Genomic DNA, 17,476 nt, shown 5'->3' with positions numbered 1-17,476 from the left:
AGTGTCTTCTAAAAAGGGAAGAAGCCACAATGCATCATGGGAACAGCGACCAGCTCATGCATAAATACGCTATATGGGCATGTAGACTGGAGCACATTGACATAAACTACTGACTCTGACCAAGACAGAAAACTAGGCCTGATTGGGACACATAATTGTACCATTACATTTTGGGCACTCTGTACAAGAGGATCCTGTCTAGTCCTGTCTGTCTATGACTGGTCTTTGGCGCATCTTGCATGAATCGGCTGAGAGGCAAAACATCACCAGTTACGATTGGTTTAGTACCAAGAGAATACAATGACCTGCATGACAATACTCACACACACACGGGTAATTAGCTGGTTACTTTGTGCCAATCCAAGATTTATGCAATGGAAAGGCATATCTGATGCATGGAAAATGGGGCATATTTATTCCTTGTCTTACCTGAGCCGAAACCCAGTGTGCTCACAGTTGCCCTTTGAGGAAGCATCCTGCTTCTTGACTTTATCCTTCAATTCCGTCGGAATCAGGATTCAAATGTGATTTGCTGCCAAAGAGGAAAACAGAACGATTTCACTTACAGACTGGCAACAGGATTGTGTGAGGAAATATGTTGTGTGGATGCAAATGGATGAACGTTCAAGAACAGAACATGTAATTAGCTGCAAACAATACAGAGGAACCTGCATTACTGCTGCTATTCCATGCACATTCAAATGTCAGCTTCATTGAATAATATATACACTACATTAGAGTGATTTCATAAGTCTACTTTTTCTGACACGCACATTCACAGAAAAAGAAGAGATGGTTGATGTGAGACTTTTGTGGTCCTGCTGTCTGGAGAGCGAGCCTACAGGAAGTAGGGTATCCTTTTACACACTCACACAATCAATCAGCATGAGTTCATTCTTAAGACCCACCCCCCCTCCCAAAAGAGAGGTGGGCCTCATGTCAGGAGTGAGCGATTTTACTGCATCACCCAGACTACAAGCCGGCAGGGTAATGCAGAGAGTCAACAAACAAGACGATGTAAACAGTGTGCTCAATGCAACTTCATTAAATGTGTGCAGCGGCATGAGGATTTTATACATCGGGTTCAAACTCTATAGTTAAAAAACATTGGTTTCCAACTTCATTCTAACTATTATCAAATGTCAAACAGCACTTTAAAGACTATGCCAATAGCCAACAAATGGAACAAAACTCCATACACGTCCATACACACCAAAAATACATACTGTATTTGCATACATACTGTACACAGGCTAGTGTTACTTCCCAGCAGTGTTAAGTCAAAGAAGACAAAAAAAACAACAATAATTTGCAAGTGAAAGTTCATATTCACCACAACCTGGACGTGCATCTCTGTGAGCATCTCTCCGTCATCCATTTACATGGGTGACCCGACTTTCCACAATAAAAGCACCCCCCCTCACCTTAGTTGTGTGTTGCATCGTCAGAGCTGCTGTCCCTGCTGGTTTAGATGTGAAATCCTCTTGTCCCTGCACGGACGACGGAGCAGAGTAAAAAACTCAAAGTCCTTCTGTGACAAAGGATCAGACAGGAGACCCTTCCCACCTCCCCGGAGAGGGGAGGGAGGGAGAGAGGGAGAAGAGCAGCCTGATGAATGTTACTTTGCAGAATCTGGTAGCACTGTTGCCCCTGTTGATGGTTAGAGGTACTGCACAGAAATAGGCGTTTTATGAAATCAGCAGGTTAAAAGTACCTGGAAATATCAACAAGCTATAGAAATGAAAAATAGATAACTTTTTGGATGCAACCACAGGGTTTAGTTCTTGGCACTTCTTTTTTTTGGCTCCCAGAAATACAGTAGAGCAAAAAATGCAGAATACTCCAGATACATGAAACCTGTACTTCTCTGTAAAACAAGACCGATCCACAGTATACATTTAGGTAGTAAAATATCTTGAGTTTTTGGTTTGTTGTTTTTCTGTGGTATGTGGAGGCGGGGGTGGCCTCTTTGGCTGCTTTATAAAGAGAGAGAAAACTTCTCTCCCCCTCATGACGTCCAACCACACAGATGGGGAGCAGAAGCACTTAAAATGTACTTTGCTTGTGGTGTAAATATATTCATTTGTGATTAAATTTATAGCAAGTATTGTTGGATACAGGTCAGGCAGATACAAAGATGCAGGAAAAGCTTACATAAGGAAAATCCCTCAATTCTCCCGGAACTAAAACTTCAATGACATCATGGGCAGGGGGGTTGTGTCGAGCCTGGACAAGATGATTACTTCCAGACTCAGACCTTAGATCTTTGACATGAATACACACATACACACACACTTTCACATTTTGTGAATTGCAGAGGATGCATTTTTTAATGGGTTGGAACTTTTAAGAAGACATTTTGGTTATGACATGCACCTACACAAAGTTGATTAGACTAACACTCTATGGGGTGGACTGTATTTGTTTATATAAGCTAACTGTTCCACTACTAAACCGCTGCACACAGAAGGGTGACAATTGGTCAACAGAAAAACCCCTGCTGTGTTGCATGTGATATTATTAACCTGACAAATACTATTATACTTTTTTCCACATTTCTGACCTATAAATTTAGTTAAAATGTTGCATGAGGTTTGCGCATTTGAACGTTAGCCCTGAAAGAAGTTTGGGATGGCTTTGAAAGCTCGGTTTCAGACCTGTTTTTCTAACACTGGCTCCTTGTGATGTCACAAGGGGCCTGGTTTCCTGATATGGGCATGAGCTGTAAGCCAGATACGCTCGAAGACTGCCCTCCCCACAGCTCTGCTTTGCTGTTTACGGTTGTTAGCTATGGCTCCCAGCAAATTTTTCTACACAGCGGAGTGGGTGTGCTTGGGGCAGGTTGTGGGTGGAATAAATTAAAACTGCTTTGGAAATCTAAGGAAATACAGCTGGAATAGATGTAGATTCTGGAAGATCTAGAAAGTTTTCTGTGCAGGTTATTGCGTGTGGTTGCTCTATAGGAGTCCACAACTCAATACAAAGTGCCGATAAATGAGCATCATAGTTCCCCTTTAAACTCCAAAGTTCAACCATATATAGTAGGACGGATTGACTTGAAATTTCTCACACAGCTCAATGCGCTCTTCAAAACACTCACTCTAACTTAAGGGTGTTTAGCTAAATTATCGCAAATTTGGGTGCACACATTTTAGGGACTGACAAACAGTAAACAGTAAACCTCGGATATATCGGATTCAATTGTTCCCACTGGTTTTGTCCGATATAAGCGGAATCCGTTATATGCGTATACCGGAAAATGTCCGCCACATTCATTACACAGACGCGCAATGCCATGGGGGAACTTTCTTTGATCCATGTTCACAGCCAAAGCTGAAGATTATAACATCTTTGTAAGAATTACAGACATGTACATGAGCATGTACAACGAAATAAAAAAAAAAATCTCAAATCTGTAGAAATGCCTTCTTGTTGCTATAAGGGAGGTTTAGAAACCAAACGATAAACGTAAACGCAAACGATAATGACGTCACAGGCTATTGACAAGTCGGCAAGTTCCCATACATTTCAATAGCCTGTGACGTCATTATCGTTTGCACTTACGTTTATCGTTTGGTTTCTAAACCTCGCTAATAGCAACAAGAAGGCATTTCTACAGATTTGAGAATTTGTATTTTTTTTTCGCTGTACATGCTCATGTACATGTCTGTAATTCATACAAAGATGTTATAATCTTCAGCTTTGTCTGTGAACATGGATCAAAGATCCGATATATGCGAGGGAAATTGGAACGGGACTAGAGATTTTGTCCGAAATAGGCAAAATCCGTTATAAAAATCCGATATATGCAATGAATTTTTTATTGGAAATGCATTACAGAAAAATTAGTTCTTTTTTATCTGTCTGTTGTGAGCGAATTTCCGATATATCCGAGTCCGATATGTCCGAGGTTTACTGTATCTGTAAAATTTGAGCAAAAGTGTCCTTGCTGGGACACTCATTGGCCGTAAGTCACCGATGGTTTGTCTAATGATGATAAAAACGTCTTCCAAAGCATATGGAGTCATATGCTTATACGGGGCACCACAATTAGATAGGACAACTCTAATCATGGACCCTCACGTGTGCAGAACTGAAAAAAGTCAGACATGGCACCCCCTCAAAACGTTTTTTATTGGAAATGGTCACATGTTTAAATTATGTTCTGGAGCTTCAGTTGTTTTGCACTCTTACTAGAATCACCCACCATACATATTTATTTTACAATTTGAGGGCTATAAAATGTATACAATGTCACCTTTTGCCTATACACAGATGTGCTTGCCACAAAGCACTGGAATGTTACACCTCCTCCAGACTGGGGGAAGATTGGCTACCAAGCGGCAAGTGATTATGCATTGGTTTAAGTCTAACCATATGCCCAGTGATTCCAAATCAGAGCAGACAGCAAGAAAAAAGTGACTGGAGAAAAAAATGGGGTGTATTTCTGGGAAGCCTTATGAAAATGATTGGTCTTTATTTAGTGTCTGACATATTATTTACATCTGCTGCAAAGTTCTCAGGGTGAGTATTGACAAACTGCTGACAAGCGTCTGGTCCCTCTTCTGGTTTTTCTTCTTCTTTTCTTTCTGGTGTTGAATCCTCCGCATTATAATTGTCTGTTACATTTCTGCCTGGCGGTCCATCCAACACCAGGGGTTGTGGGTTCAATCCTCTGCAGTCAACAGCCTGTTGCCTGATGATGTATGAAGCTGTGATGTTTGGATCTTTATGTAGGCGAACCTCAATGAGTCCTGCACCATTGTGTCTGTGTGTAGTCGACTGTACCCCTGCAGGAAGTGGGGAATGGAAAAGAGAGCGCAGGATGAAATGTATATATATTTATATTTATTTATATATTTATATAATTATTTTATATTATTTTATATATATACTGACATGACAGTCAATAGAAATAGAATGTAGGAGGGTTGTAATTCTACCTTGTGGATTTATTGTTGGTAGTTGAGATAATGATGAGTTGTCATGTTGTCACGGTTCATTGGGTTGGACCAAATGCACATTTCGCAATACTCAGTGGGTGTCTGCATAATTTGAGGATTAGTTTTGGAGGACTATATACAGTAAAGGCCCAAAAAAAGGCCAGCATTGTTAGTCCAGTGAACGGCATTATGCCACATCTATCGCGTGAAAAACATATGGTGAAGGTCGGTTTGAGCTAGAGTCATATCAGAAACTTGCATCAACGCCACAACATGACATGCTCTATTGATGATAGACCACGTCCAGGGCAAGAGAGAGTGACAACTCCCGACTAGGGCATATAATTACCTCTATGCCTGAGACATTGTGGAATAGCCAAAATGACGGTGAACAAGGCAAAAGCTGCAGATGCTGCGGTGCTCCATCGTGACCTCTGCATTTTCCGTTCAGTCAAACCTGCACAGTAAGAATTTATTTAATTTGTTTTTTTTCTCTTTATGGTTGTATTCCAAGCTGAACAGTGCAGCACTCACCTATTGATGCGACTGTGATGTTGACTTTGGTCTGAACAATGAGTCGGCTCTGCAGGCCAGTGAAGGTGCACGTGTACATCCCAGAGTGCTCTTCTCTGTCTGACGTGTGAATCATAAGGGATCCATTTCCCAGCAGGAGTTGCTCCTGGTCGAGTTCAGCTAGACCCTCCCACAGGTTGAAGGTGTGTCCATGTCTGCTGTCATATCGTACAATTACTGTGGGCTCACTGGAGGAAGTGAAGGTCCAGATGAGGGTGAAATTGTGAAGACCATGCGGGAGAATGCAGGGGATGCAGAGTGTGTGCCCCTCTTCGTTTGTCATCACTAAAAGACATGACATATTTGATTATGTGGATGTTGACATCCTCTTCATTACAGGCGTAGCCCACCTTGATTCTTCCGAGAGGCTGTCCACACCTGGGTCTTATCTGACGATGCAAATGAACACAAGTAGGTATAATCAGAGACGTTCCCCTGAATCTTTAGTGAACTTTGGACATTGAAAAGTCCCTTGTGGTCTGTGGTTTTTGTGGTGACATTTTCAAGAGATTTCTGCGGAGAGGGAGGGGCTGTAGCCCATGTCACCAGGGGCGCGGGGTAGATGTTGTTGCAGGAGCATGTGACCATCTCATCACTCAGCTCCATGATGACAGACTCGATGAGAGCTGTAGGAGAGGACAAAAAGACAGGGACCAATTCTAGACTGTTCTGCAACTGCGGTAGTAAAACATATCTTCAGCAGGTGGTGCTATTTGACTGTATTTACTGCATTGACACACATATGACAGTAATAGTGTAAGGGCAACACCAATTTATGTAGATTGAAAAAGGCGTTGTTTTTATAGAAGAATGCATGAGAAATTCCCGCAAATATCCTCTGGTTTACATTGTAGTCGTCTACAACAATGTAATTCTACCGATGTTATATGGTACATGGATGAAACAATACAAAGTTTTACTGACCCTTCACTTCCAGGTTTACAAACATTTCCTGGTTCCCCTTCCGTGTGCTTGTGTAGCACTTGTACCTGCCTTTGTCCTGAACTTTGACCCTCTTGAGCTGGAGAGATGCATTCCCTTGAGGGATCTGTGAGTTAAATAGGCAAGTCCTCCCACTAAAATGTTTGTTCTGGAGTCCAAATTGATCCTTGTTGTAATAGTAGCTGTGCACGGGTATTTGCTGCTTGTACCAATGGATCACCACTGTGCCCGGGGGGTTGAAGTTGCAGGGTAGGATGCAGTCGTCATGGATGATGCACGAAATGTTGGCCTCTGGATGTCAGACATGAGCAAAATCAGAAAGACATGACTAAAATCTAAACTACTATACTATACATTTTAGGGTTCAGAAGTATTGAGACACGGGTGGCACGGCGGTCTAGTGGTTAGCGCGCAGACCTCACAGCTAGGAGACCAGGGTTCAATTCCCACCCTCAGCCATCTCTGTGTGGAGTTTGCATGTTCTCCCCGTGCATGCGTGGGTTTTCTCCGGGTACTCCGGTTTCCTCCCACATTCCAAAAACATGCTAGGTTAATTGGCGACTCCAAAATGTCCATAGGTATGAATGTGAGTGTGAATGGTTGTTTGTCTATATGTGCCCTGTGATTGGCTGGCGACCAGTCCAGGGTGTACCCCGCCTCTCACCCGAAGACAGCTGGGATAGGCTCCAGCTCCCCGCGACCCTCGTGAGGAAAAGCGGTAGAAAATGAATGAATGAATTATTGAGACACATGTCTTGCTCAGGTTTATAGTATTTTATGTATGAGTTATTTTTAACACTGTGTCTGACTCTCCAAATGTTACTCTGGTGAGTGGATTTTCATTATTAATTTCTTTGAAAAAGGTCAGGGTAAAAACAAAGTAAAAAAAAACGATCCCAAAATATTGGCAAAAATGCTTTTCACACAGAATAATTTCTTGCTCTATCTGCAGAAAACAATGTGAAATAACTATAAATGATGAATGGATGGTATTAATGCAGACCTTCCATACATCTGTTTTTTCCTCACCTTTTTTATCAAATTACTGGCACTTGCAACTTTCTTTGGCCCCGTGGCGGTTATTTAGCAATCATACTCAATAAAAAATGTGCGGACAGTGAGTTAGCAACGCATAGGGTGCTTTGTTAGGGCACTTGACTTTATGGAAGTACAGTACACAAGATACATGCAATATTGTACAAAACCAAGGCAAAATTTTGGTGAATATTGTTTGTAGAAATCTGTGGTGTAGAAAAAGGATTTGTTGCAAAAATAAGTCAACTATATTTTTCTCTTCCTGTAGGTGTAATAGCCATTTTCCCCAATAGTTTTGTCCTTATATTGTTCATACACAGTGTAGGCCTATTTTAAATACTACAGTAATACATATTGTCTATTAAACATGTTGGCATGTATTTTATTTTATGCAATAATTTACATAAGACTGATAACATATTAATGTGCATAAAAAGAACGTTATATACACATCACAGTGTTTCACTTTATTCATTCATTCATTCATTCATTTTCTACCGCTTATCCTTGTTGAGCCCAAATCTCAAACACATAGGAGAGGTTTTGTGTTCCCCTAATAAACCCTGTGCTTGTTTTTAATGGGGGTTAAGATATTTTTTACAGCCTTTCCCCCCTTTTTACTGGCTCACAGTATTCCACAAATGTGTGCAGACCTGAAGGTCACATTGCAGCTGAAAAATCATTCAGCTCACTAATTATGTATCATATTTTCTCAGTAAAGCTCCCAATTACTATAGAATATAGATTATTAGAGTACATTACCTTTTGAGAGTATCATTAAGAATTTCCCCAGGCAAATAAACAGCACCATTGTGGGTCCGTGTGTCTGCGCCATGTCTCAAAGTTCTTACCTGAGTTGTCATGCATATATATAAGTGTGTGTGAGAACAAATACTGCTGTGCAGTGAGCCGCATCTGTGCGATCCTACTTTACATCCTCTCTAGTACTAATGAAACACTGACTAATTAACTTGGCAGGTCAATGTTTAACACGTGCTCCATGTGAACGCTCCATCACGCAACACATCTAGCATCCAAATGTGTCGTGTTCACTCATTGCACGGCGCCTTAACAGTGGAATTTGTAGCCATCTGATCTAATAAGATAAAGAAAGAAAAAAGATAAAAAGAAAGATAAAATTCCACCCCCCTTGATCTTGATAAATGTGGATGACATCAGTGTATTATTTACAGGACTGGATTCAGAATCATGCTTAATCACAAAGTGTAAAAATAGCATCACATGCTGATTCAACTTCTGTGAATGTCTTTAAGGCAATGCATAATGTGCCCTCATGGTGTGTGTCCATATACTACCTACAACTTTGGGGAATGCTCCTGGGGATCTACTCACACGAGTGATCTGCTGTCAATTTGTGTTTTTTGGGAGTTGAGAAGGAGGTTGTTGGGTTGCCTGTACCTTGTTTGAAGATTGTCCCTGTCAGGGTTTTTTTCTGAGAGTAGCTGAAATCCCTCGTGTCATTGGCCTGTGAACCACGGGAGAGCCCTGCAAGTACAAGGTTTACAGATGTGGGCCAAACATATGCTCACATCTGTGCCCTCTCGCCATGATATCATTCATGTCCAAGCATCCTGACACAGTGCAACTGGAGGGAAAATCCTGTTCTGTGTAAAACTAGGCTACAGGCTTTTTATTTTTATCTCTTTAGAACGATGATGAAACCACTGGTTGTATTATCCCCTCCCACCCGCGCTCGACTGCCTCTAGTTTGTAGGTTACTGAAAGATTTCACCAACCACAGATAAGAAGATTAGGGAGGAATTAATGGTATTCCTTTGTCATGATTGGAATAAATTGATATTGAGGGTGGGGACTGTGTGGGGTCAGGGGGAAACATGGAGTGTCAGGAAATGCAAGAGGAGGGGTGGCGCATTTGACCACCAAAGGACTATCTGAACGGATGTGCATGTGCATCATCTTTGGCAGAGATGAGAGTGCAGAACAGCACTCCGCTTACAGGGCATGTGCACGCCACGGCGGAATGAGTGCTGTTGGGACATGGACGACGTGCCAGTAGAGTGACGGCGACTGAGGACATCAGTGGAGGGGAGGGGGAGGACGCTCTGGAGATCCTCTCGTGTTCGTAGCACCAGTGTCACCATGAGAGTGGACCTCTTGGCCTTAAGACTGATGTGCTTTGCCTGGTTCTGGCCTGTCACGCAGCTCAACAGCAGCCACTTCCCCAGCAAGAGGAGACACAAGGAGCTCGACCTCGGGGACAGCAACAAACAAAAGCATAGTGGGTGAGTTGAGTGAGAACTTTAACCTTATTGTTGGGTTATCTATGACGTTTAGATACTTTTAAGAGCTTTGAATTCTTTGTTATCCTTATGTGAACTTTGTGGCACTTTCCCATGTAATCAGGTAGGTTGATGTATTGCATAGTTCTATCTAGGATTAAATGAATGAATACAAATTAAAGTGGAAATGTGCAAAAATTTTGGTTTGTTTTGTTAAGGAAAAATACTTTTTTTGGTTTGTTTGGTCAGTTTCTTTATTTTTGCTGTACACTGAAGACATTGGGGTTTGTCAGCAAAAGATGAATACAAGACCAGAGAGCAACATGTCACAGTGCATGTGGATCGGGTGGGAAGCAAAAGTATTGGAACATGTGACTGACTAGGTCTAAAGTGTGTCCTATTGCATTGCTTATTCAGTCAATAAATTGCACTAAATGTTTAGGTTCAGTTTTCTTAGCTTCTCAGGATTCTTAGTGTTTGGATAGGTGTCACACACAAGGAATGCTCAGGTAGTTTTTGTGTAAGTACAATGGATGTGCATTAAAAGAAGCTGCTCTGAACATTCAGTTGATAGTCCTGGCTTTTGGCCGAGCGGTTAGCGCTATCGATTCCCATTACAAAGATTCTGTATTTGAGTCCTGGTGCGGGCCGCCACAGCAAATTATCGAACAATTCAGAGGCAAAATATGTGCAAGTGTAAATGCCAGTCATCAGAAACTACCTATTCGACATCTAATACTTAGCACACCAGTGCGTTCTTGCTTCTTCAGTTCAAAGGTTTTTATTGGCTATGACCAATTTGTGCAGTTGTTCTTCATTTTTCATCTTCTCTCAGATTCATAAATGCTTGCACCAAATGACAGTTGTCTGTTTTTCATATTGTTTCTACCTTTAAATACAGTCCACACAGGTAAAACCGATCCTAACCAATCTGAAACGTGCTATTTATTGATTGAATAAGCAATGTAATAGAACATGTCTACCGCTTATCATCACAAGCACGGGGGTGCTGGAGCCTATCCCAGCTGTTTTTGGGCGAGAGGCGGGGTACACCCTGGACTGGTTGCCAGCCAATCACAGGGCACATATAGACAAACAACCATTCACACTCACATTCATACCTATGGACAATTTGGAGTCGCCAATTAACCTAGCATGTTTTTGGAATGTGCGAGGAAACCGGAGTACCCGGAGAAAACCCACACATGCACGAGGAGAACATGCAAACTCCAAACAGAGATGGCAGAGGGTGAAATCGAACTCTGGTGTCCTAGCTGTGTGGCCTGCGCGTTAACCACTCAGCCTTGGACATATCTGGGCAACAAATCACACCTGTCACATGCTCCAAAACTTGAACCCACTCCATTAAAGAAAATGTGCAATGTTTGTCTTTTGATGTCAAACCCGAATGTTATCAGTCAACAGCAAAAATAAAGGAATTGACCCCACTGTATCAATACTTCTGGAGGACACTGTACATGGTGGTTGTCTACTACTATTCATTTGTAGTTAACCATGCCAGGAATCATGGCATCATGGATCATGCATGCCCTAATTAAAAGTAATTAGAGAAGCTAGATGAGTGTAGGCAAAACCAATAGTTTGAATAGAAAGAGTGATGAACTTCCAGTAAAGAAGAAACTGTCACTATTTACATCATCGCCTCTGCTTTTAATCTCACTCATCACCAGATGTCAGTTCAGAGAAAGCGAAAGATTGTCTTGTCCAATCAGCTGTTGTTTGTCCTCTTTGCTTCTTAGACGGGTGGACCTCAAGATGAAAAAGCTCGACAGCACAAAGTCTTTGCTCATTAAATCCGAACAGCTGCTTCGAATAGAAGACCATGACTTTGCAATGAGGCCGGGCTTCGGAGGTAAGGACCAGATACCCACAATCCAGTATATCTATCCATCCCATCCCACCCGTCAATCATTGCTGTGTGTATTCTCTGCAACAAGGCTGATCTAGGTTACTGTGCTGTCCTTGATATTACCCCTCCCGAAAAAAAAGCCCTTGGTGACCTAGATTGTCTACGTGTGAGACAATGACTGCAGACAGAGTAGTAGAGATAAAAAATCATCTGAACTGTGCACCTCATCAGGAGCCGGAAGAAGGGAACAAAAAGCCAGATGTTTTGAGGTGATTGAAATGTGTTACACAACCAACAGTACATATGTAAAGATGCTGGTTTCAAACGGGACACCGATAGACCAACCTCCTTTAAGTACTTACATAACTCTTTTGGATGAAAATCAACATATCAAGTTTGAGTTGTCCTCATCAATTTACAATACACCCTGTGAACCATTTGCATGCCATACTGTGTGTACACTACAATATCCAAGATGTCTGAAATGGCCATTTTTATTGTATTTTATTGAAAAAAAGATAAATGAGACGACACAATTATAAATATTTGTATGTACAGTAAAGTCTCGTTATATTGATATCGGTTATAACAAATTACTACTTATTACGATACTATTTTCATTTCCCGGCAAATTTCTAGTCTTTTATGATATAATTAGTTCCGTTAGTATGATACCCGGTTATTATGATAATCCGGTTACTACGATGCCCTTTTCGTCTCCCGCCAGCCAATTTGGTCTGCTTATATCGATACAAAAGCAGCTTAAATCAATCTTTGCTTAAGGATTTCAATACCAAAAAAGAACACGGCGAACGGCTGCTTCCAGTCAACTTTATTTTTCACACTTCCACCACCAGAGCGCAGCACACACACCGATTCCCGCACTTCCTGGTTCACAGGTCATGCTCAACCCGCCCCACATAGCTGGCCAAACACATGCCTGCAACAGAAGAACCAACTGACATAGCATACACACCTATTCCAACGAAGACACAAGCGTACAAATACATGTATTTAATTGTGTTGTATTCAGATATCTTTTTATCGCTTGCAATAATCACTGTTTTTCATATGTACATGCTGGCGTTCGTTGGTTCTTCTGTTGCAGGCATGTGTTTGGCCAGCTATGTGGGGCGGGTTGAGCATGACCTGTGAACAAGGAAGTGCGGGAATCCGGGTGTGCACTCTGGTGGTGGAAGTGTGAAAAATAAAGTTGACTGAAAGCAGCCGTTCGCCGTGTTCTTTTTTGGTATTGAAATCCTTGAGCAAAGATTGATTTAAGCTGCTCGACATCGTTCTATACTATAGAACATTTTTTTCCGACTCCCGACAATATCGATATAACGAGACTTTACTGTATTTGTGTGTATTAACAACTCCAAAAGAACTGAACATTTCAATTCAATAGTATCATTTTCAATTTCAATAGTAGCAGAATATTTTAATCACACTTTATTATGAACAATAAGAGATCACTTTCAAAGACACCACATCATTTAAGTTGAGGGTATTTTCTGGGATCTTCGAGCACAATTAAAGGCAGCAAATTATACTTTTGCATTGTAAAGCCAGTGATAATAATATATTTGTATTTAGACTACACATGAACACATAATCTTTGTGAATTGGATATATATATCACAGTGTCAGACTGTGGGGACGCTGCACTGTGCCACTGTCGAGCCTTGGCAAGCAGAAAAGAAAATCATAATTAATGAAATAAATTAGTTACCACTGATAACACCCTTTATGAAATATGATTTTGTTATCAAGTGAGCAGTCCCATAAAACCTAAAAATGTTGTCCTACCCAGCATGCCTTGAGGTCATTGTAAATACTTGTTTGTTGTTAACATGAGTTGGTGTTTATTACCCTCACTGTAGCAGCAGTAACCAATATACCTTCCTGTTACATGTTCAATTTATTTCTCCCATAAGTTAAGTTGATGTTCTGTCTGTCGCACTGTGATGTCAAGCTCATTGTGAGCTAGCAGTTGGCTAATTCTTGCTCAAATAATTCTTCTTTCACTTAACGTATTGTGGCCCCTAATATGTTGACATTATCCCTCACTTCTAATGTTATACAATGGACTTTTTAGTCCACGTAATGTCCATGGTTACAGTATGGAACACCCTGCTACAGTACGTATCAGGCATAGGAAGCCTGCAGGCCATGTGCTCTAATCCCTCCTACTTCGCTATGTGCTTGCCATCGAGGACTGATGCTTTTGAGTGCTTATCCTCATTAGGTAATGTACTGAACGGACTGGATGTTTACAGCTCATCTCATATGTTTTCAGTATTGTCCCATGAAACAATGATGTAGCGGTCATACCTTTTATAACATAGTATTTATGTAATACTCTTGTGGCGTATTACAGCAAGTACCACTTCAATACGTTTGTTGCTTGCAGAGAGCCAATGAAAATCGAGCTGTGGTTCCAAAAATGGCTACCAGGCTGCGCTTTGGACAACCCTGTTCTAGTACAAAAAACACACATACATCTACATTATAACTGAAAACACATTTTCAGTGTCTTACAATATGATCCAATGAATAGAGAAGTGTTGTAAAACCCAAATGTTGACACTAGTAAATAGTTCTCTTCTTTTGTCATCGCATCTTTATGCTAACTGCCTGTAATATCCTCTCTGATCTGTTGAGTCGTGATTAGTATCGAATGTTTTGTCTGAAGCGTCACTATAGTATGGATTACATCTTCTCTTACGGACCAATATAGTGGCATTTAAGCACATAATCTGTGGTAGATGTACAAATAGAGGACGTAAACATGGATCATGGCTCATGACGTCCTGTCAACCAGCTGTTACTGATTTATTGTGACGGTTTCCACTGTGTTTATGACCAGAAAAGTGCATTAGAAGCAAGTTGAAAAAAACATAAAAAAACGATATACAATACGATTTTTGTCAAAAATCACCATCCTCAAACACTGATCTTTTATGACGATTTTGGGTGCTTCTGGGGCCCCTGTTGAGTGTGTGTGAGGATTCCCCTGTTTTTTTTTACCAGAAAAGTTCATGAGACGCAAGTTTAAAAAAACAGAAAAAAACGACACATTGCTTCTGGGGCCCCTGATGAGTGTGTGTGAGGTTTCCCGTGGTTTTTTGACCAGAAAAGTGCATTAGAAGCAAGTTGAAAAAATTGAAAAAAACGACATACTAACCCCTTACGTTTTTTTTCAAAAATCACCGCCCTCAAAAATTGGCATTTTATACCCTTTTAGGGTGCCTCAAGGGTCCCTGATGAGTGTGTGTGAGGTTTCCCCTTATGATTTTTGTAAAAAAAATCACCTCTTTCAAACACTGTTTTTTTATGCCATTTTTGAGTGCTTCTGGGGCCCCTGTTTAGTGTGTGTGAGGTTTCTTCTGTTTTTTTGACCAGAAAAGTGCACTAGAAGCAAGTTGAAAAAAACTGAAAAAAACGTCATACTAACCCCTTACGATTTTTGTCAAAAATCACAGCTCTCAAACACACATTTTTTGCCATTTTTGGATTCTTCTGGGGCCCCTGTTGAGTGTCTTGAATTTTCCCTTGGCAGGTTCTGCTATCCCTGTCGGCATTGACGTCCAGGTGGAGAGCATTGACAGCATAAGTGAAGTCAACATGGTGGGTACTATTTCGATTGATCCCGATAAAACCAACATCCTTTGGCCTTTTCATTGTGTTTGGTTATTTTCAGGACTTCACAATGACTCTGTACCTGAGGCATTACTGGCAAGATGATCGTCTGGCCTTCCCCTCCAGCAGCAATAAGAGTCGAACCTTCGACTCACGGCTAGTGAAGAAGATCTGGGTGCCTGATGTGTTCTTTGTGCACTCCAAGCGCTCTTTTATCCATGACACAACCATGGAGAACATCATGCTGAGGGTTTTCCCTGATGGCAACATCCTCTACAGTGTCCGGTAGATAACATTATCCTTAATGTTATCATATTCTACGCACACTGTAGTTGTGTGTATGTGAGTGTTTGTTTGATCCAAGCTGTGTTTTTAGGATCACGGTAACAGCACTTTGCTCCATGGACTTCAGCAGTTTTCCTCTGGACACGCAGAACTGTTCTCTGGAGCTGGAGAGCTGTGAGTATAGCAAACATTGCACCTTGGAGATGCTACTTAGCATTGAAAAATGATTATTAACATAGACCCACTTGTTGCTATACAACCATTAAAGGTTCCTTACTATACTGTTATAGTTAGCCATCGATTAGCCACCAATCAATATGCATGTGTGCATGACATTACAGTTATACAGTTTCAGTTAGTTTTTAAATATTTTTTTAAACGTCAATTTAGCCTTTAATAGCAGTATTTGAAATCCAAACAAAAATATACAGTCAATGACTAAAAACTGGACTTTTGTTTTTCTCAAATGGGTGCATGTTCCTGCTCTCTTCTGAAAAAAAGCATCCCAAAGAGGCAATACAACTGTTAAAGCTCCTCCTCTTCCTCCTTCTCCTCTCTGCCAAAGATGCTTACAATGAGAACGACCTCATGCTCTACTGGAAGAACGGGAACGATTCATTAAGGACTGATGAGATTGTGCTCTCTCAGTTTTTTGTTGAAGATTTCCAGCCTTCCTTTGGCCTTGCCTTCTACAGCAGTACTGGTACAAAAAAAACATCCATCCAACCATACTGATTGCAGGAATCCAGGGGAAACCTTCTTATTCTGTTGTTTCAGGCTGGTACAATCGGCTCTACATTAATTTTATTCTCAGGAGGCACATCTTCTTCTTCATGCTCCAGACGTATTTTCCCACCATGCTGATGGTGATGCTGTCTTGGGTGTCCTTCTGGATAGACAGGAGGGCCGTACCAGCTCGTGTCTCCTTGGGTACTTACATAACACAACCACTCTATATGAACGTTATTGTCATTATTCTCATTTCACTAAAAAAGAAGGCATATACTACATTACAACAATATATTTATGTATAGGGCAATCAGTTTAACCTGCTGTATTTTACACTGTGTGTCTTCCTGTGCTCCCTATACATCCAGGCATCACCACGGTGTTGACAATGTCGACCATCATCACTGGTGTGTCCGCCTCAATGCCTCAGGTGTCTTACGTCAAAGCTGTGGACATCTACTTGTGGGCAAGCTTCCTCTTTGTCTTTCTCTCCGTCATCGAGTATGCCGCCGTCAACTATTTCACCACAGTAGAGGAGATGAAGAAGCTCAAGAGGGCAAAGGTCACCAATACAACCTTTTTTTTTTAACTATAATATTTCCCCAAATCTCATGCAACTCATTTGACCTGCAGAAAATCATTTTTGCACCATCTGGATCAGCTTGTATGACCTAAAAACATAACTCTCCTCTCCTTGCTGTGTCCAATGCAGATCCCAGCATCCTTCAACGCCACACAGGCCATGGCTTTCGACGGCTGTTTCCATGACAACGATATTGACCTGACCTCTTTCCCGGAGGTGTCTAGTACGCCGAACACAGAGAGGAACACCCAATCACGAAACTCCACCGTGTCGGGGCCCACAGAGGGCACCAGGCTACGCCGCAAAAACTCTTTAAAGCACAACCTCAGCTTTATCATGAGCAACAGCTACATGATTGACTCCTATTCAAGAGTTTTATTCCCCTTGGCTTACCTGCTCTTCAACATCATTTACTGGAGTTTGTATGCATAGCACCACTATTTTTTTTTAAAACCTATCATTAAAACTTTACAGGAAGATGTTTTATAAAGCTTTAGAACAAATGAATGTTTTACAATCTACAGGATTGAATGATATTGCTATATTGTAAGCTGCATACGTATTGTACAACGTTGGAAAAATAAATGTATACTGCGTTATTGTGTGTCTTTTT

General features: G+C 41.2%; 3 protein-coding genes across 7 annotated transcripts in view; 1 reads left to right on the top strand and 2 right to left on the bottom strand.

Annotated features, from left to right (window-relative positions):
• The window catches only part of LOC131138096 (pleckstrin homology-like domain family B member 2), a 16,533-nt gene extending 14,948 nt beyond the window's left edge, over nucleotides 1-1,585 (bottom strand). For all 3 annotated transcript variants that reach the window (XM_058086728.2, XM_058086729.2, XM_058086730.2), the window contains exons 1-2: nucleotides 1,425-1,585; nucleotides 430-532 (exon numbers count right to left, since the gene is read on the bottom strand). In XM_058086728.2, the coding sequence (XP_057942711.2) occupies nucleotides 430-475 (46 nt within the window). In that variant the 5' untranslated portion in view covers nucleotides 476-532; nucleotides 1,425-1,585. The remainder of the gene's footprint in view (nucleotides 1-429; nucleotides 533-1,424) is intronic.
• The window catches only part of gabrr3a (gamma-aminobutyric acid type A receptor subunit rho3a), a 23,382-nt gene extending 5,906 nt beyond the window's left edge, over nucleotides 1-17,476 (top strand). The window contains exons 3-12 of one of the 3 annotated variants that reach the window (XM_078787488.1): nucleotides 5,856-5,927; nucleotides 9,678-9,757; nucleotides 11,515-11,627; nucleotides 15,187-15,254; nucleotides 15,328-15,551; nucleotides 15,643-15,725; nucleotides 16,117-16,254; nucleotides 16,329-16,481; nucleotides 16,649-16,842; nucleotides 16,993-17,475. In XM_078787488.1, the coding sequence (XP_078643614.1) occupies nucleotides 11,531-11,627; nucleotides 15,187-15,254; nucleotides 15,328-15,551; nucleotides 15,643-15,725; nucleotides 16,117-16,254; nucleotides 16,329-16,481; nucleotides 16,649-16,842; nucleotides 16,993-17,295 (1,260 nt within the window). In that variant the 5' untranslated portion in view covers nucleotides 5,856-5,927; nucleotides 9,678-9,757; nucleotides 11,515-11,530 and the 3' untranslated portion in view covers nucleotides 17,296-17,475. Of the gene's footprint in view, nucleotides 1-5,855; nucleotides 5,928-9,241; nucleotides 9,758-11,514; nucleotides 11,628-15,186; nucleotides 15,255-15,327; nucleotides 15,552-15,642; nucleotides 15,726-16,116; nucleotides 16,255-16,328; nucleotides 16,482-16,648; nucleotides 16,843-16,992 lie in introns of those variants that run through there. The other 2 variants (XM_078787487.1, XM_058086732.2) reach the window with 2 other exon arrangements.
• Nucleotides 5,440-9,616, bottom strand: LOC131138299 (uncharacterized). Its single transcript, XM_058087114.2, has 5 exons — nucleotides 9,472-9,616; nucleotides 8,913-8,999; nucleotides 6,441-6,749; nucleotides 5,867-6,142; nucleotides 5,440-5,801 (listed from the first exon to the last, which is right to left on the bottom strand). The coding sequence occupies exons 1-5, from the start codon at nucleotides 9,614-9,616 to the stop codon at nucleotides 5,440-5,442; spliced, it is 1,179 nt and encodes a 392-aa protein (XP_057943097.2).

Source organism: Doryrhamphus excisus, linkage group LG21, assembly GCF_037039965.1.
Source record: "Doryrhamphus excisus strain RoL-2023G ecotype Guam linkage group LG21, RoL_Dexc_Guam_v1.1, whole genome shotgun sequence".
In the NCBI taxonomy this organism is placed as follows: Eukaryota; Metazoa; Chordata; class Actinopteri; order Syngnathiformes; family Syngnathidae; genus Doryrhamphus; species Doryrhamphus excisus.
Note: the sequence above shows the minus strand (reverse complement) of the source record. Positions and strands in the feature narration are given on the sequence as shown.

Excerpts from the sequence above, each read along its gene's own strand:
- LOC131138299 (XM_058087114.2), bottom strand. The coding sequence starts at position 9,616 with ATGGTGACACTGGTGCTACGAACACGAGAGGATCTCCAGAGCGTCCTC. Across the intron at positions 9,000-9,471 it reads CCGTGGCGTGCACATGCCCT|GGCTCTCCCGTGGTTCACAG; the intron begins GTAAGCGGAGTG and ends TTGTACTTGCAG. Across the intron at positions 5,802-5,866 it reads AGCCTCTCGGAAGAATCAAG|TGATGACAAACGAAGAGGGG; the intron begins GTGGGCTACGCC and ends CATGTCTTTTAG.